The following is a 19972-nucleotide window of genomic DNA, read 5'->3' as shown; positions in this document are numbered from 1 at the left end:
CTGAAAATCGCTTGATGTCCCAAAATTTGTCCTGCCTACAAGAAGGGCAGGGATAAAGATGGAACAGAGATTGAGGGAACCAATGACTGGCCCAACTTGAGATCCACCCCACGGCAAAGAGGCGGCCCCTGTCACTATCAGTGATACCCTGCTATGCTTGCAGACAGGGGCCTAGCACAATGGTCTTCTGAGAGGCTTCATCTAACAGCGGATGGAAACAGATGCTGAGACCCACAGTCCAACAATAGGCAGAGCTCAGGGAGTCTTGGGGGAAAGTGGGAGGAAGCATTGAGGGAACCTGAGGGGTCAAGGACACCACAAGAAGAGCTACAGAGTAAACTAACCTGGGCCCATGGTGGCTCACAGAGACTGAACCACCGAACCAGAAAACAGAACCCACGGGCTGGACCTAGGTGATCTCCTGTGTCTGTCCCCTCACCCCCGCTGCCGTCCCCCGTGTAGCAGATGTGCAACTTGTTCTTTTTGTGGGTCCCCTAACAAATGGAGTAGGGACTGTCTCTGATTCTGTTGCTTGCCTTTGGATGCCTTTCCCAAAGCTAGGCTGTCATGTTTCTACCCAGTGGGAGAGGGTGAGCTTAATCCTGCTGCAACTTGATGTGCCAGGGTGGGTTGGTACCCGAGGAGGGCTTCTCCTGAGGAGAAGGGAAAGTGGGAGCAGAGGGAGGGGCTTCGAGAGTGGGACTGGGAGGGTTGGGGGAGGGCTGGGGGGAGGGGGGTTGGGGATCAGGCTTTAAAGTGATTAAGTAAGTTAATGATAATAATAAAAAAGATAGGTCGTGAAATAAAACACCATAAGCTGACAGAAAAAGAAGATGGGTAAACAATGAATAACGTTTTCCTGAAACACATATTACTGGTTAAGCCTGGAACTGTGGGTCTATGACTCATTTCTCAGCCTTAGTTCGATGCTTAAAATCTGAGTATGAATGCCTGGTTCACTGAAATGTTCAATTCAAACAAACCCAAAGCACACAAACTGAAGCTTCTCCAAAGACTGATGTAAGGAGTGTTGGTTTCTTTGGCACTGGTGGCCTGCAGGGTCGTGAGCTCTACCCGTGCCAAGTGCCCGAGGAGGTGGTCTGAACAGGGCAGCTTCAGCGTGCGCTCCCAGCAGTTTTGGGCTTCCTCGGCTTCCGCCCTCTGCTGCGGTCACGTGCCTGTGCTCACGTGCCAGACGCTGCTGTCACTTCGCCACTGTTCCGGCTCCCTCTGGGTGAGGTTCTTTAACGTCTCCCGCGGAGTCGTCTTCGCTTTGCTCCGGGTCTCCCGTGGCCGCCGAGGCCTTTGGAAGCTCGACCGGTCCCCTGCGCCTGCCCGTGCGTCCCCGGCGTCCCCGCGGCTATCCAGGTGAGGCCGCCCGGGGGCCCTCCCCCCCCGGCTCCGGAGGGCGGGCTGGTTCCCCGGCTTGCCTCGCTGGGGTCTGCGGAAGCGCCCGGCCTTCCCGGCAGGAGGAAGTGGAGAGCGCGCGGGGGTGGGCAGGCTTGGGCCGGGGCCTCCCCGGAAGGCCGCGCTGTGCCCCAGGTGCCAGCCTTTCCCGGATGGAGCCGGCTCTGCCTGGGACCGCCGGTCTGCGCCGCCGCCGCCGACCTTGCTTGTTTAGGCAAGCAAGTCCCCACATAGAGAAATTAAGCTCCACACTGACTAAGCACATTGGGAACGCGGAATAGAATTTGGGTATGATTTTTACTTCCTTGTGGTCGTGGGCAAGAACATTCATTTTGAGAATGGAGAGTGAGCTTTTTGTATCGTCGTAAAATGAGTTGTTAACTTTTAGCTGTAAGTTGAGGACTGAGCATTTTTAGCTCGTCATTGTATAGTTTTCTTGTCAGAATAGACTCCCATTATTGGCTGTACCTAAGTTGTTCCAGAAATTTCTCTCAGTTTTGGTTTTGAAAATATGTTGTTAATTTTTTTGGATAAGAAGGAACTGGTTTTTGAAAATCTCTCTTGCCACTTGTTATATTCTATTTTAAACCAGTAATTTCAAAGAAAGGAATAAACATGTCTGCAGATTGAAGCAGAGACCATAAATATCATAAACAAATAAAATGCCATAATTGGTTCTTTTCCTGTATTTTATCTTATTTTCTGTAGAAGAAATTGGAATGGAATTGAGTAGATTTAAAGTACTGTTTTGCTTTTTTTTTCTTCATATTCCTAGCATTGAGTATGATTGCACTTTCACACCAATGGTGTCCAAAGACTCCTATATAATATTCTGTATAGGTTTTAACTTGACTGTCAATCTTTTAAACAGCCATTTTAAAAGTCTCAGTATATATTAAGGCTAATAACTGGAAGCTCTTTTCCTGGAAAAGAACAAGCCAATAGAAAGCCCTTTTATGGGGTGGTGGGCAAGATTTGAAACATGTAAACGTCTTTCAGTCATAGGGTATTTAATATTTAAGTTAGATGAAATCAATGTAGTATTAATATTAGTAGTTCAAAAATATAATGCCTGCTATTCTGTTTTTATCTTGACCTTAAATTGAAGACCCGTGGAGAAACGTTCAAGGTCATAAAATTTAGATGACCAAAATGGACATTCGAGGTGCGGTGGATGCTGCTGTCCCAACCAACATCATTGCAGCGAAGGCTGCCGAAGTTCGTGCCAACAAAGTGAACTGGCAGTCCTATCTTCAGTACGTGCTGGTTTGTTGTGACTCATGGATGTCATATGCTTTTGCATCAGGCTTTTTCATGGTCATGCTTCTATGAGAGAAATACTGGAAACATACTAATAAATATGGAAGAAACATTTCCTCCTCTCCGTAGCTAGTTATCTTAGGAAGTCTGCCTGGTATGGTAGGAACAGCTTGGGGAAGCAGAGCACTTCACAGTGGTTATTTTATCTTATAATGTGTGTATGACGGGTGTGTGTGTGTGTGTGTGTGTGTATACTACATTATGCTGGTGCCCTCAGGGCTTAGAAGAGGGTCTCAGATACCCTGAAGGTGGAGTTAGGGTTGTGAAACATCATGTGTATGCCGAATGCCATGCCTTTTCAGGTCAGAGGATAACTTGAGTGGTAGGTGAGCTGTTTCATCATCCCTCGTTTATTCTTGATAGTACTTCATCATTTTATTTTATGAGGGTTTATTTTGGTGTGTTTATAACTGAGTTACTGACAATCAGATTTGGAGATACACATTGAAAAATCAATTGAGAAATCTGTTGCTTTTTTTTTTCTTTCCCCTGTATAAAGGTTATATAGAGTAGCATCTCAAAAAGAACTCATAGGACCAAAATAGACTTTTTACTTCATTGTTAGCTGTGATGGTAGAATTGGCATATGGATGTACCAAATCGGAGAACTAATTCTACCATCAGAAGCTATCATCCTTGTCAAGGATGTCCAAATACAGCAGTTACTATGAAAGAGGCACCAATTGTGCTGCAAGTTATTTATGGTTTGGAGGCAAGCAGTGGTGAGTGCTGAAGCTCACAGCCAGGCAGGGGCTGCTTGTGACATTCTGGGTCCCTAGATGTCCCTGGGAGGAGTTGGGCCTGTTCCTGCCACTTGGGGGCTTTTCAAGATGACGCGTAAGTTATGAAACCCACAATATATTTGATGTCAAAGAAAGTCAACATGTACAAACCATGAAAGTGATAGTCAGTTGCGGGGGGGGCGGTGTGTGTTCCAGAGTTGCCTTTTTCACTATCCTCATGGGAGTGCAAGGGACAGAGTTTAATATTTACTCTTGGAGTGTGAGGACCTCAGCTGTCGAGGGCTTGTACAGTGAATGTGAGTGTGGGATGCGCTGTACACTACAAGAACCCAAATGCCCTGTCTTCTGAAGGCCCTTAGCATGCAGCAGATGACCCAGCTCCCTACTTGATGGATTGCTGCATTCAGTAGAAGAGTAGGTTTGTGGGGAACTACCTTAGCTCTAGGGAGACATTGTAGTGTTAAGGTTGTAAGAATGGTCGGAACTGGACCGATTTGAGATGTGAAAGATGTCTAGGATGACTTCCAGATTTCTCTTTTTTCTTTTTTGGTTTTTCGAGACAGGGTTTCTCTGTGTAGCCTTGGCTGTCCTTGAACTCAATCTGTAGACCAGGTTGGCTTCAAATTCACAGAAATTCACCTGCCTGTGCTTCCCGAGTGCTGGGATTAAAGGTGTGTACCACTTCTAGATTCCTATTTTAAGGACCTGGGTTATTAGGGGCCCAGTTGCTACAGGCCTGGTAGAAGAAAGACTTACTGATGTCATGATTCCCCACTGTTCAATGTGTACTTATTTAAGTCCTCTGAGCTCCTGAGTTCTTTAGTCCAGACAGCTTGTAGATTGGAGGACAAGGAGTTGCATGTTTGTAGAGCCTGACTCTATTTGTAATGCAAACAGAGGAGTGTTGATCACAAAGCACTGGCAGAGCAGCAGGCCTCTCTCTCTCTCTTGCTTCTGGAGTGTTTTCAGTTTCATGGAGATTTTTCAGTTGTGTACTTTTCCAGTCTCAAGGCCTTGGTGCTACATTACATCTTATTTATCTTCCCCCAGTTTTGACGCTTATTTTGTTGTCTGTATTAGAGATTCCATTTACAAGCCCCTCTGCTCTGCATGCTTATGTGAAAATATAACCAAATGTTTGTTTTGTTTTTGAGCCTTCTGATATGGGGACACTGGTGGGTATGAAATGTCTGTCCTGAAAGAACAATTACAGGCTGGACATGACATACATAATCAGTGGATCTTGTACCAAGACAACTTCTGATGATATAAAAACCCATGGGAGAGTATTCTTGTGCCCAAGGCAAAAATGCTTTTGCCCTCATGAATTAACATGCTATGTAAATATAATACTGAAAAATGTATCTGTGTTTGTATTTGATTAAGCTTTTACTTAATTAGGAATAAAAAAAAAAAAAGTAGGGATAGGTTTGTGCTAGTCAAACAGGAATCCAGCAAAAGTATATGTTGAGGATACAAGAATCATAATAACTTTGTTCTTGAACTTCTAATGAAGAAACAGACCTTTAGAAATTAAATAATAAACTGTGATAAGTATTAAGTGAAGAAATGTAACACACACATGTACACACACACAGATATAAATCAAAAGGAGGTATATAACAAGGAAGGAATAAATATAGGTGTAAGAGCATTGCGGGAGTCTTCACGGAGCACATGAAGACTCTCATAGTAGTCTTCATGGATGGGAACTGCAGTGCAGGGAGCCCTTGAATGTGTAGTGATTGAGGGCTTCAAGTAGCTTATTGTGTTCAGTTTGATTTAGGGGAAATATGTGTCCTGAACAACACTTGCAGGGTTGTTCTGCTGTCATGTCTTATCAAGGAGGGCCTGGATTTAGACCTTAGGATTTGGGGTGGTGGTGGTTATTGTGACATACTTGAGTCCTTGATGAATAGAACAGCTGCAAGGTTAAACCAGTTTGGATTTGAAGATGATAGGTTCATGGGAGTGATGCTGAAATTGTTTCTACCTGGGAATAAGAGATGGCTAGAGATGATTTGGTGGAGAGAAGAGGATTTGATTCTCTTGACTTGAATCTCTAGAAAAGAGTTCAGGAAGAAAAGTTAAGGTTTTTTATTTTTTATTATTTTTTTTATTTTTCAAGACAGGGTTTCTCTGCATAGCCTTGGCTGTCCTGGACTAGCTTTGTAGACCAGGCTGGCCTTGAACTCACAGTGATCCGCCTGCCTCTGCCTCCCGAGTGCTGGGATTAAAGGCGTGCGCCACCACCGCCTGCCTGGTGAAAAGTTAAGTTTTTAAGGGTTAACCCTTGGCTACAAACTGAAGAACAAAAAGTCAGTGGTGAAAGAACTCCACTGGGAGGAAAACAGGATATAGGATGACTTTGGAGAGGACAGAAATCAGAATGGAGCTATTATTTTTCTGTTCTTTTTTACTCTTCCTCCTCTTCTCTTTCCTCCTCCTCCCTCTCTTCCTCCTCCTTTCCCCCCTCCTCCTCCCTTATCCCCTCTAATTCCTCTTCCCCCTCTTCCTCCCCTTCTTCCTCCTCCTTACTTTTCCCAAGACAGGGTCTTACTATGCAGCCCTGACTGTTCTGCACACTCATTATATAGAACAGGCTGGCTCTGTGTCTGCCTCCCAGTGCTTGGATTTAAGGTGTATACCACGGTGCTTTTGAAAGAGAGGGAGGAAGACCATATTCTCAACCAGAAGGGAAAAAAATGTTGTCAAGAAATGACTGTAACAGTTCACTGTGAAGTGACTTTGGGTGTAATGAATTTGAAGACCAAGCAAATATGTTGGGCTTGAGATAGGGAGGATTTAAGAGTGAGATTTTGAATAAAAATAAGGGATGACATTTTATTGAATTCTACAATAGGCCCGGTGCTGTATTAACTATATCTTGATTATGTAGTTCTGTCTTCTATACAAGCCCTTTGAAGGTCATGTGGTTATTATTCCTATTTTGCTTAGGTAAATTAATCCAGACTACACAGAGGTCACTCAGCAACTAAGTGGTAGAGCTAAACTTTTGAATGATGGCAAAGTTTTAGTCAGCACTTGTCCTTTATAACTGTCAAAAGACAAACTTCAACAACTTAAAACCAGATGTTAATTAGTTTGTTTTGTGTTTCTACAATCAGGCAACACTATTCTATAAAATGGAGTGTTTTCTGATGGGCTGACTAGATTAGGCTAGTTCAGTAGAAAGGCAAGGTAAGAAGAAATGGCTAGAGAGTTTATTCCTCGTTTCTAGGTTCTGTCCTGAGGTGGGAGTGGAGAGCCAGAATAGCAGAATTGGTTATGGTCAGGTTAGTCAGGTGTGACTTTTTGGTTAGGATTTAAGCACAAGATGCTTCTTACCATGCCCATTGAAACTATATGATTTAAGAAATGAGTCTGCTGTCTTTTCTAGTTATGTTTAAACTCTCTAGTTAGTTCTGGGGGCCCACGTGCAAAAACCTAGCACGAAACAGTGGCCTCCTGTAATTTTCTTGAACATGCCAAGGAGGAAGGAAAAGTATTAGGAATTTCTGTGTCATTCACAGTGGCTGGTTAGTACTTACTGAACAGAATAATTCATTCTTACTTTCTAGGGGGCAGATGATTTCTGCTGAAGATTGTGAATTTATTCAAAGGTTTGAAATGAAAAGAAGTTCTGAGGAGAAGCAAGAGATGCTTCAGACTGAAGGCAGCCAGGTGATCCTTACATTTATTCCATAATGAACATTTATTTCCTATCATTAAAGTCTGGAAAGGACTGGGGTGTAGCTCAAGTGGTAGAGTACCTACTCAGCATGCACAATAAAGACTAGATTCAACCTCCAGTCTCAAACTGCGACATAAAAATTAAATGCTAGAAAACCTTTAATAACTATGTATATACTGCATGTATATACATTTAAAGAGATTTTTAAAGAGGCATACTGCATCCCGTACGCCAAGCTCTTGCTCTACCTTCGAGTTGCACTTGTGGTCCCCTCATAGTCTTTATATAAATACATTGATATTTGCCATATTTATAGCAAAGATGGGTTTTTTATTTTTTGTTTTCTAAAATTTTTAAGAGCTTTTCTTATATGATACTTTATTTATTTATTTATTTTTTTGGTTTGTTTGTTTATGTTTTCTTTTTTTTTAATTAATTTATTCTTGTTACATCTCAATGTTTATCCCATCCCTTGTATCCTCCCATTCTTCCCTCCCTCCCATTTTCCCATTATTCCCCTCCCCTATGACTATTCCTGAGGGGGATTACCTCCCCCTGTATATGCTCATAGGGTATCATTGTATGATACTTTAAAAGTGTTTATCTAGTTAATATGCTTTTGTAATTTATATTATTAAACAACTATAAGAAAATAAGCATTATTCAACCTGATATTTTTCTGTTCAAGATGAGGCCTGTGCTATCACTTAGTGTTTTCACTTTGGTCTTTCACTTTTACTAATGCAAATGATGGCTTTTAAAATAATTTTAAGCTGAGTGTAGTGGTACACACCTTTAGTGCCAGCACTGAAGAGGCAGAGGTAGGCGGATCTTTGTGACCACGAGGCCAGCGTGGTCTACATAGTGAGTTCTAGGACAGCTGGAGCTACATAGGGAGACTCTGTCGTAAAATAAACAAAAATCTGGAGCTATTTACTAAGTGGATGAATCACAAGATGATTGAAACCAATTCTTTACATACTCTTGTAATTTGTTTTTTCCCGTTACAAGGAATCTTGACGTGAACAGTCTTAATCCTTTCCTAATAATAAGTTCTATTAACATGATTGTTGATTACATAATTCAAACATTTATAAGGCTTTTGATAGACAGTATAAAGATTCCCTCTTGATTGACTGCAAGAATGTGTCGTGCTTGCCAGCACTATGTCTGTATCACTGTAAGCATGGGGACATGGCTTGAATGAGTAAAGAGTCTTCACTAAAGGGGTAAACTAGGTTTTTGGATTACAGTAGCTGCTGTGGTGGGTGTTTTATGGTTATGCCATGAAATCAGCACCTGCTTTTAATCAAAATGTCAGTATGTTAAAAAATTATATTAAGGATTATATGTATGGTTTATTTTTTGCTAAAAGATAGAATTATTTCCAGTTTAATGTTTGAGTACATGATACAAGTATTTTTACTTTTACCTTTCACAATATTATAAAGGTTATTGTAGAAATCTTATATAATTTAAAAATTCTGTTCAATATGGTAAGTGGACTGACTGTCTATGGAAGGCATATGACACAGGAAAGTTCTGGAAAGTATGACTTTGATAAGGGATCATTTCCTTATTGCTTCCTATGTGGAAGATTTACTGATTCCTGAATAGAATCTTGTCAGTCTATACACCCTTAGAGTGGGAAAAAGATTTTCAAACTGTGACTGCAAACCTGTTACTAAATTGTGTTTATTATGCAAAGCTGTATTTTGGGGGGTGATTTAAAAGACTTATATGGAACAATTTTAATTGTGCCTTATTGACTGACATGCTGAATTTAGAACCTGGTCCTCAAATAAGATGTTCTTTTACTGTCCATAACATTTTCTACTGCAGAGCTCTGCTTGGGTGAGAGTCCATGTACAGGTCAGACTGTTACCATGGTCTTGGGAAAATCGATAGATACCATGATTTTGATTCCAATTTATATTGCGTTCTAGAGTGATTCATGTGGTTGATATGTGGTAGAGTGTAGACAGAGCAAGGCTTTCTGATTGCAGTCTCCAGCTCTCCTGAGTGTTCTCCTTCCAAGTTAGCCTCACAGATGGTGAATAAATAATACTGTAGAATCATTTTTAGTTTTTAATTGTCTATAAGATGTTATGTTGTCCTGAGTAAGAGTGCTAATGACTAGGTGTGTGGACTTAAAAACAGTAACTATTTTAAAGTTTATCACTAGGAAATGTCAAAAACCTGACGCAAGTCATGGTAAAGTCCTTAGGTCTCATCATAATGATGTTTGAAAAAAGTACATTTTCTACAATTTGTTATCTAATAGTATTTCTATCTTGTTCTGTGAAAGAAAAATAATATTTTATGGAAGTTTCACTAAAATTGTGAGAAAATAAAAATAATTTGCTGGTGTATTGCATGCCTTTGGTCCCAGTACTTGGGAGGCAGGGGCAGGGGAATCTCTGTGAGCTTGTGGCTAGCCTGTTCTACATAGTAAAGACCAGGATAGCCAGGGCTACATAGTGGGACCCTGTTTCAAAATTAAAAAAAAAAAAAAAAAAAAAAAAAAGAGAATAATAACATTAATTTCATGTTTTGCAGTGTGCTAAAACATTTATAAATCTGATGACACACATCTCGAAAGAGCAGACAGTGCAGTACATACTAACCATGGTTGATGATATGCTGCAGGTAGGTATATTTCTAATGCCTTTGGGGACTTTGCTGTTTTATACTTTACAGTAACAGCAGTTGAGAAAGGCTTCACTTAGTGGTTCTTTTCTAGAGCATGACACATTGTCTTACTTTACTAGTAGTGCTAACGGTGAAAGTACTTAAATAAAGCTGGTTTCCAGTTTCACACTACCAATTAATTAATATTTGTATTTTTCTGAAATAGCTCAGTGTTTCCCCCCTTTTTTTTATTGGATTGGGGATTTAATTTAGAGGCTCAGGCTTGCGAAGCATGTCCTTCACTGATCTACATATAGTCCAGGACTACCTCTTTAAGTTGAATACCAACACAATCTACTAAAACCCTGAGGCTTCTTCTATTTCAGTCACCAGCTTTTGATGCTGTTTGTTCTAGGCTAGGCATAGGCACAGAGCTTTTGTTACCTTTGAGATAGTTTGGTGTATAATCTGAAACCTGTAGTTACATACATTCTGGTTACTGCTTTAATTGCCTATGAATTCAGAGGGGTCTAGTAATAATCTTGGCTTGATATGGAGATGGGTCTTTCAGCTTTTAAGCTAGTGCCTGTCTGTCTCAGGAGCCGTGAAGAGGCTTGGAGATTGAGTTCACTTGTAAAGGCTTGTCTACCTGTGGAAGGATCTAGGTTCAGCTTCTCTTTCCTAGTGCTGGGTGGGAGAGGAGATGAGACACTGGGAGAAAAGTACTAGTTTGGGTTCTTAAAGAGTACTTTTGGTAGTTCATAGGAAAAAGATCCCTACATATTCATGGCCAAGCTTCTAACATGTACAGTGGCCATTATTAGGGATATATAAATCAGGAAGAAAGGCTCAGTTGCTGGGGGTTTTTAGGGAGATAATTATTTTATAACAAGCCTGGGTTGATGCAGGCCTATTTGATAATGGTCTCATCTCTCTGAATACTTAGTCATTTAAAACAAAGATATTGGAAAGTAGAAATGCTATTATCTGCCTAGGTTATTGTGTGGGACTGGATCTGGCACAGGAGCTGATATGTAGACTGTGGTGTTAGGTACACGTATATGTATGAAACACATAGGTGTTTAGTTGTTAGACAAATACCAGTGTGAGATCACAGTTTATCATTTATAGATGCCTCTTTTATTTTCAGCTCAACACTAGATGTTTGCTCTCACTTGCAGCTTATGGAGACAACAGCATTCTTGTCTTAGTTTGTGGACCTACTTGCTATCCCCATAATACTCAGAAAGTAATTCAGAGTTCCTGATCCCTGTATATACTGAAACCCAGGCTTTTTACCTAGTTTAGTGTTTTCAGGTCTTTGTCTTTAACATGAAGTGTGTTACCAGAGTATTGTGGTCAAGTTTCTCTCAGATTAGATGTATTATTATTTTTCTTGAATTAGTCCTTTGATTTTGTTTACATCCTATTTTAGTTTACTCTATTCCTTGTATATATCATTTAATTTTAAAAGTATAACACTTAGTGTGTTTCTAGAAAGTCAAACCTGCATAGGGAGTTTCTACTTACAAAATGTCGGTAGTCTCATTTCATCATCTCTTGCCTTCCATTCACATTTACCTCTTGTAGGTGATCAGTGTTATTGGTTGTTTGTTTTGTCTTACTGCTTTTCTTTTTGCAAAAATAGGCAGATGGATTCATCACACACACACACACACACACACACACACACACACACACACACACACACTTGATTTGTTTCTTTTATTTTAGTTGCATGTATGTCTGGCACCACTTGCGTGCCCAGTGCCAGTGGAGGCCAGAAGAGGAAGGTGTTGCATTCCTTGGGACTGGAATTATGAAATTCCAGGCTAGTGCTGGGTCTTAAACCTCTGTCCCGTGGAAGAACAGTCAGTGTTCTCCACCATTGAGCCATCTCTCCAGCTTATTATCATATTTTGAAAATATGTTCCTTTCTGAAATTTACTAATGCTTTCTTTGTTAGTGTTCCATAATTGTTTGTGTATAAAGTTTGATATACATAGAATACACTTTCTTAATGTTAGCATGATGGTTAGCTTTGATAGTTAACCCAGTACATTCTCTAATCACCTGGCAAGGTAGTCTCAATGAGGGATCATCTAGATCAGTTTTGCCTGTGGGCATGTTTGTAGGGGATAAGCTTGGTCTTGTTAATTGAGACAGGAAGACCTGTGGTACCACACCTAGGCAGGGGATCCTGAAAAGTAGGAGTGGAAAAAATAAGCTGAACACTAGCACACACACTTTAGTTCATTCTCTTGGCTTTTGGCTCTGGATATGTGACCAATTTTTCAAGTTTTTGCCACTGTGTCTTCCCTGTTATGATGAACTGTAATCTGGAACTGTGAGCTAAAATAAACTTACTCTTTCCTAAGTTGCTTTTGCCAGATAATTTTGTCACAACAACAGTAGGGAGCCTAAAAGTTACTAAGATACAGATGTTCCATATGATAATTTTTTGTCTTCTCCACTCATCCTGTGTTGAGAATGACATATTAAAGTCTTTCATAAATGCTTTTCTGTTTTTGTCTCATCTTCTGACTTGGATTACGAGGGTGAATGCAATATTATTTGGCATATATACTCATTGTTACATTTTTACTATTTTGGGACATTTAATAGTAAAAAGTTTTTGTCATAAAATAGTATTAAAGCTAAAATGCATTAATCTTGGGATAACAACCTGTGGTGACTGTGTAGAGTGGTGGTTCCCCCTCCTTTCCCCCCTCTTCCTTCTCTATACACTCCCCTTTCCCTTTCTCTTTCTACTCAAGGCTTGTCTATATAGTCTAGGTTGGCCTCAAACTACAGATCATCTTGCTTCAGGCTCCCCTGTGCTTTCTTTATTTTATGTGTGTATGAGTTCTTTGCCTACATATACCATACTCTGTGTACCGCTTTCATACCTACTGCCCACACAGGCCGTGGGGGGAGGTCGGTGGTGGTGGTGGTTGGGGGATCATTGTATCTCCTAGAACTTGAGTTGTGGTTTTAAGTCACCATGGAGTACTGGGAATCAAACGTAGGTCCTCTGAAAGAGCTGTCACTGAGTGCTCTAAACTAAACTTCTGAGCTATCTCTAGTCACCCCTTCCTGCCCTGCACCCCATGACTTTTTATTATTTCTACTTGCCTATATATTTTTGCCTATTACTACTTTAGGTGAGTGATTTTATTTTAGGTACATTTCTTGTTTGCAGCCCTTCCCTCTTCAGGTCTCATATATATTAAGTAACTATTGTATCCCTGAGCTATTAAGATATACATACTCACTTTATATCTGTTTCTTTTAATAGGTGTATTAAGCAGCTCTTTAAAGATAACTATTACTAATAAGTTTCTTCTAATCTCTGAGGAGCACCCTATAACTTACTTTTATTTTTTATGTGGCTGGAGATTGAACCCAGGGCTTAGTGTATGCTAAGCAAGGTTTCTGTGATGGATCTATACTCTCAGCCCTTGTTTGTTTTCTTTTCCTTCCCTCGCTCCTTTCTTCTTCCTCATTTTCTTTTCCCTTTTTCCTTTCTCTTCTCCTTCTTATCTTTCTGCCTCTTTTTTCTTTCTTTCTTTCTTTCTTTCTCTTTCTCTTCCTCCCTTCCATTAGGGACTGGCTATTGAGGGCATGTTAGGCTTAAACCCATGTAGCCCAGGTTGGCCTCAAACCTATGTAGCTCAGGTTGGCCTCCAACCTATGATCTCCCAGCTTTATCCTTGTTGAGATTACAGGTATGTAACATCAGGTGTGGCTTCTTTTTTTCCAGATAGCTTATCACCCAAGCTGGTCTTGCATTTCTCAATTTGTCCTTTACTTTGCATGTTTTATTCTCTTCCATTTTCTGTTTCTTTTGTTTACTAGCCAGAGTGCTCATACTTTGATTGAGGTAGAAATGTCAAGACAGTGTTGAGAATTTAAAAAAAAAAAAAAAAAGAAGAAGAATATATATTACAGTCTGTTTGATTTAAAACAAATAAAAGACTGTTAATTCTACCAAATGAGAGTAGAGTCCATTATTTTTATTCTTTGGTCAAATTATACAAGCTTTATTTTCTGTCAGGCAAGGGCTATCTTCCTAAATGGGGTTTGAAAAATAGCATCAAACATGGAAGACAGTGGTGTTTATATAGTCAAAAAAACTGCAAGACTAGGAGATTTTGAAGGACTGGGGAGATTCCTAGAAGAATTTTGGTTACATAGGAACTTGGCTAAACATTTTTAAATTATTTGGCAGAACGTCTTATCAGAGTGGAAGTTAGGGTATAGGGTGTGGAGCATGTCAAATCCTAGAAAACGGATCAATACCTGTTCAAATCCAAGTTTTACAGAAAAGAGGAATAAACTTAATTTGACCTTGTAACAAGATGCTTTTTAGTCTTAAGATGGAGTCATGCTGGTCCATAAAGACATAACAAAATGATTTTTGTGAAATTTCTTTGTGCTGTTCTTACTTTCTTATCCCATATAATAATGACAGACAAATTATATATGTAGAGTAGAAAAAGGACATATATATACATATATACATATATACAGTAAGCAGGTAAAAAGCAGTACATAATCATTATATTCATGTTTTTCTCTTAGGAAAATCACCAGCGTGTCAGTATTTTCTTTGACTATGCGAAACGAAGCAAGAGCACTGCCTGGCCTTACTTTCTGCCAATGTTGAATCGCCAGGATCCCTTTACTGTTCATATGGTAAAATTTGAATTGCTCATACTGTTTTATGTATATTTTACTCTTGTTACTGTGAAAAATAACTGACAAGAGGCAGCATCAGAGAGAAGAGGCTTATTTCAGCTCAGAGTTTTAAGGAATTATAACCCATCATAATGGTTCTAGGGCAAGTGGCACTGGTAGTAGGAAGAGGAAGCAGGGCCAGGTTGTAAAACTTGAAGCGCTACCCTTAGTGACCTACTTCCTCCAATGAGACTCCAGTTCCTCAAGGTTTTAGAACTTCCCAAACAGTACACCCAGCTGGGGACCAGGGCCTCTACACATGAGCCACAGCACACATGCACCATATAAGAAACGAGTTTATTTTTTTAAACTGGCAAACATAAGAAACAAACCTGGTTTGTTGTGATGTGTTAACTTGCCTATTCTCAGAGAAGCGACTACTTTCCTTAATGGTGCTGAGTAAGGAAGGACTGATGGGGTGTGAAGGAGCTTGTGTTGGTCTGATGCAGTTATAAAGTTTTATAGATGAAGGTGCTTATTAGCTTCAATGCACATGGTGAGTTTACATGTGCAAGCAACTCACGATTGCCTACAGCAAGAAAAAAATTTTACTATGTAGAAATTAAATTTTGTTTTGAAATAACTACTGTGTTTTATTTTAATTTATTATTCTTAATATCTTGAAACTCTTACTTTAAACTTAGCTTTAAGAGCTACAGTTGGACCCCCAACATTGAAGAATCTTTCATGGTGTCAGTGAAAAGATGATAAAAAAGACTCACAGAATGGGTTCTTGCACAAGCAAGTTGCCTATTTTCACTGGAGAGTGGGCTGCAGGAGCCTTAGTAAATAAATGTCTTCCATTCTAAAGTCAAGAGCCACTTTTCCACGCAAGTGTGTTCTTTCCTGACCCATTTCTTCCTTAGGCATCTAGATTTGTTTGTTCATCTACTCATGCTTTATGTGTTATAGACATTTTAAAAAAAATTCCAAAAAGAAGTCACAAGAAAGCTACATTTTTTTTTTTTTTTTTTTTTTTTTTTTTTTTTTAGGAGTAATGCTTTAAAAACTAAAACATATTTTCCTTTTCCTCTTTCCAGTTGTAGAGGTTTGTTTCCATTGTCTGGTTGTCTAGTTTAAATGCCCTCATACTGTTACAGATGTATGTAGATCTAGGAGACATAGCGATGTCATCTTTTTTTGATGTTATATTTCTGGGGCCTGACACATGTTAGGTAAGTGCTCTACCTCTGAGCTTCTGCCACTGAACTATGTTCCCAGACCCCAGATAATTTTTTTTTTTTAAAGATCAAGTCTCATGTAACCCAGGCTGGCCCTGAACTATCCAAATAGCTGCAAATGATCTTGAACCACTAATTCTCCTGCCCCCGTCTCCCCAGATCTGAAGTCTGCTCCCTCCCCACACCAAGGAATTGAGTGTTATGGAAACCACTCAGCAAAGTGATTAACAAGAGCTGGCTCTTAAGGTATGGGATGTGATCGACATTCAGATGTATTTCTTATTTATTTTCAGGCAGCAAGAATTATTGCCAAGTTAGCAGCTTGGGGGAAAGAATTGATGGAAGGCAGTGACTTGAATTACTATTTCAACTGGATAAAAACTCAGCTGAGTTCACAGGTAACAAGAATTTCTTCTAGTATCCTAAAGAAATGTGGTATTAATATCTATGTTCTCATATGTTATATATGATAAATATGTTAAATTATAAAAGGTTCTTTATTGAAGTGACTTTGCTTTAACTTGTTAAGTAAACCCAGCTACTGCTGATGTGATGGCATGCTTTACTGTTTGTTCTTTCATTGGCTACAATTCAAACCTTCTGTTTCTCTGTCACTTGTGGTTTTCTGTCCTTGCTTTTGAGCAGGTAGGCACTTATGTTCTCTCTAGGCAGCTACCAGGATTACACAGCTTGGAGAACTGAAAGGACCTGCAGGAAGCAATTCAGTGAGTGCTCACAGAAAGCTTCCAAGTAGGAACACACATGGTCCATTGGGAGACAGCATGTGAATAAGTCAGGTGGAGTGTCTGCCTTGGCCTAGGTGTTAGAACAACCGACGTTTATATGAGAAGTCTTGGTTTTGGGGAGTGGTCTCTAGAGGTTTCTATTGTGTTCTTTTATACTCCTTAGATTGTGTAACTAGGTTATCTTATTTAACTGGTTACACAATAAACAAAGTTTTCTTGGATGCTGCTGGGGGAGTTTCAAACTGCAAGTAGCACATTATAGACCTTTAGTCAATCTGCTTGTCCTTATCTTGGCCAAGAGTTTGTCCCAGGCTTCTAGGTGTCCTTGGGGAAGTCTGGGCCTGCTCAGTGCATCTGACATACAGTCCTGTCTCACACAGTGGCTCATTCCCACAGCATCATATAAAACTGTAGGATTAAGGACATCCTGCCTCCTGGTCGTCTGGGTTGCTTTCAGATTTCTTTAGCTCTTCATGGAGAAGAGAGCTCGCTGATGGATCATTTGGGAAAATGTCAGTTATCTTAGTGCATCTGTAGAATGGGTCAAAAAGAGGATATTTATGATGGTGTTTTGAAATGTTTCTTTTAGGCTTCCAGTGACTGTTAGATGGTCAGTTGGAAGTTTGGTAGGACTGACACTAATAAAAGGAAGGAAATCAAGGTTGGCTTGAGGAAGAGTATTCTGAGGAAGGAAAGGCAGAACTTAGTGTAAGGGTGGGTGACATGGAGAAACTAAAGCAGGGAAAATAATATTGACAGTTACTGTATTGTCAACTTTAGGCTACAAATAAATGTGACTTTCGTAGATTTTTAACTTAAGGCCTGAGAGACACCTGATATTCTGTAGTTTGATAAAGAATGTTTTGAATGAAATTATGTCGGCGTCAAGCTGTAGGTTTTACTGAGTTTGTAAGATATTTAAAACATGAAAATGGGTGTATGAAGATGAAATTTTAAGTTTCTAAATGTACAACATTTAGAATCAGAATACTTCATTTGATGGACAGGAAACACTTCCTTTCTCCCTTTCTTCCCCCTACATTTTGAAATTAAGCAACCATTTAAATGAATCTCATTCTTCTTTAATGCTGGCTTTCTAGTAAGGTGCAGATGTACCTGAATTCACAAAGTGAGCCGTGACGTGGCAGACCTGCATACTACTGCAGTTTCTTAGCTCCTCCTTGGGTGGTTTACCTTTGACATCTGCTCACAACAGGACCATTTATAGTGCGCCTCAGAGATGAATTGCCACTCCTGAAATGATGAACATCCATTTAATGCTTGCACAGTTGTAACTATGTCCTGCAACTCAGGGAAGCCTCTCATCACTAGTGGCTGAAGTATTTCAGAGAGTATAACAGTTTTCATTGGAGTTGTGCTTCTAGGTGTTAAGTGGATATTCTTCAAGACCTTTCTGTATCTTTCCAGTGTGCTGTCTCTGTCATCTTCTTTGGCTTTCTGATGTGACCTATCCTCTACAAGTCCTTCTGCTATAGGGCACCTACTGAAGGTCCCAAGTGCAGCCTGGCTTTGCTTCTCAGAGTCTAGGCACTGCCTCTGCTTGGTTCTGATCATACTGGCTTTCTTGCTACTGGCAGAAAATTCTTCCATGCCTTTTTATCAGGATTAAATTGTAAATTTCTTGATTAAAGAAAGGTAGGATTATTTGAAATTTTATTTGCTATCTTGGTCAAATGTCTTTAATAGTATGTGAAAAGTTTTTCCCCACCAAAATTATTTTGTCCTTTAAAAAGGTTCATAATTTCATGATTCTAATAACAGTAAACTTTGAAATGCCCAAGTCAGTCGCTAGGTGGCAATATTTTTTGACATTACAATGGCAATTTTGGCTTCATATTTAATAGGTATAGATAAAAAAAAATAGCTCCCCCAAACTTCGTTATCAGTTTTTTTCTTGATTTGTTACACGATACTTTGTTTTGTAATTTTTGTATAACTTTTGCGATGGTGAATATTGAGATCACTTGATGGCATTGTTATCTTATTATTATTAAGGACCTATTTTAAAAAGCTTTGCCAAACATATTGAGAGTGGTAAGGTAAGCAGTCATCTAATTGAAAACACTATTCAATTAGTAAATACTGAAGCAGTCATTTTTACTAGCTTCACCTATACCTTGTTTTTATCAGATGACTGTTCAGCTTGTAGTAGTCTGTTGATTGTCTGGTGGAGGAGAACAACTTTCATATCATCTTCATGTTCTTTATAAAGTAGTATTAGGGAAAATGATAATAAAATGCATCCAACTCTTTTGTAAGCTGATAAGTTAGGATAAAATAAAAAACAAAACTAAGTAATAAGTCATTTATTTTGTAATAGAAACTTCGTGGTAGCGGTGTTGCTGTTGAAACAGGAACAATCTCTTCAAGTGATGTAAGTATGTTCCTTCTCATTGACTGGTTTCTTAATACCATGAAAATAAATTGTTTTGACTCACAGGCATTAAAAAAATGTGAAAATGTTTGCTAGATCCCCAAATGTAAATCCTTGGATCTGATGTGCCACTTACCCACAGAGAGGCTAATTCTATTGCCCCTCCACTTTCTTTTTCTGACGGGAGACAAAAATCCTACCCTTCTTTGTTGCTGTCTTTGCAGGACATCCTACTTGAGATCTCCAAATCAATGCCTGAGTTAGAATTGTAGTACACTGCACAGAGGTTAACTATGTTATTTGTGTCACCATTTAGTAGTATGTGAACTGCCTGGAATCTGTCTAACCTAGGTGTAAACAATGCATCAGTTGACTGATGGCACAGAACCACTGCTGTGTTGCTCAAGCCTCTGTGGACTGTGTGGTGGCTCAACATGGGTTTCTTTACCCCTTCTTCAACCAGTCTCTTCCCAATTATGGACCTTAGGTTCTTAGCCAACATCATCTTTCTCACTTGAGAATGCTTTAACTTTGCTGCATTTTAGCTCAGGGACTGACCACTAATTTGAACTAATAAGGACAGATATGGTTGGAGCCAGGGAAAAAACCATCAGGAAAAGGAGGGAAGCTGGAGGTACATGCAGCTTCATGTGATGGAAATGACCACGGGATGATAGAAGGCTGAAGAAGGTAGATATAAATGAACTTTTGTCTAAAAGCCATATAACAGCTGCATTGATTATTTTGGCTTACAATATCTGAATGGAATATACCTGTCTTTTTGTCTAAGAATGAAAATAGTCTCAGAATCTACATTGAGCTTAGACAAGCTTCCCTTTGGGGCATGGGTTGAAAGATGTGATGAATATTATGTGAAACCAGAGAAGGGAGTCAAAAGTTAATCAGAATAAAGATAGAGCCTTATATGAGCACTGTTGGTGCCAGAGTGAGGAGAGAAAGTTGTTTTGTTTGTTTGAGACAGGGCTGCTCTGTGTATGTAGCCCTGGCTGTCCTGGAACTCTTTTTGCAGACCAGGCTGGCCTGACCAGGCTGGCCTCAAACTCAGAGATCTGTCTGCCTCTGCCTTGAGTGCTGGGAATAAAGGTGTGCTCCAC

General features: G+C 39.7%; 1 protein-coding gene across 2 annotated transcripts in view; it reads left to right on the top strand.

The window, feature by feature from the left end:
• Positions 1-2492: 2492 nt before the first annotated feature.
• The window catches only part of Atp6v1h (ATPase H+ transporting V1 subunit H), a 69079-nt gene continuing 51599 nt past the window's right edge, over positions 2493-19972 (top strand). Inside the window, exons 1-6 of one of the 2 annotated variants that reach the window (XM_051159549.1) lie at positions 2493-2663; positions 7052-7154; positions 9724-9813; positions 14380-14493; positions 16010-16114; positions 18804-18857. In XM_051159549.1, coding sequence (XP_051015506.1) covers positions 2551-2663; positions 7052-7154; positions 9724-9813; positions 14380-14493; positions 16010-16114; positions 18804-18857 — 579 coding nt within the window. In that variant the 5' untranslated portion in view covers positions 2493-2550. The remainder of the gene's footprint in view (positions 2664-7051; positions 7155-9723; positions 9814-14379; positions 14494-16009; positions 16115-18803; positions 18858-19972) is intronic. The other variant, XM_051159559.1, reaches the window with a different exon arrangement.

The sequence above is a fragment of the Acomys russatus genome, chromosome 2, assembly GCF_903995435.1.
Source record: "Acomys russatus chromosome 2, mAcoRus1.1, whole genome shotgun sequence".
NCBI lineage: Eukaryota > Metazoa > Chordata > Mammalia > Rodentia > Muridae > Acomys > Acomys russatus.
This window is presented reverse-complemented; position numbering and strand designations above follow the sequence as displayed.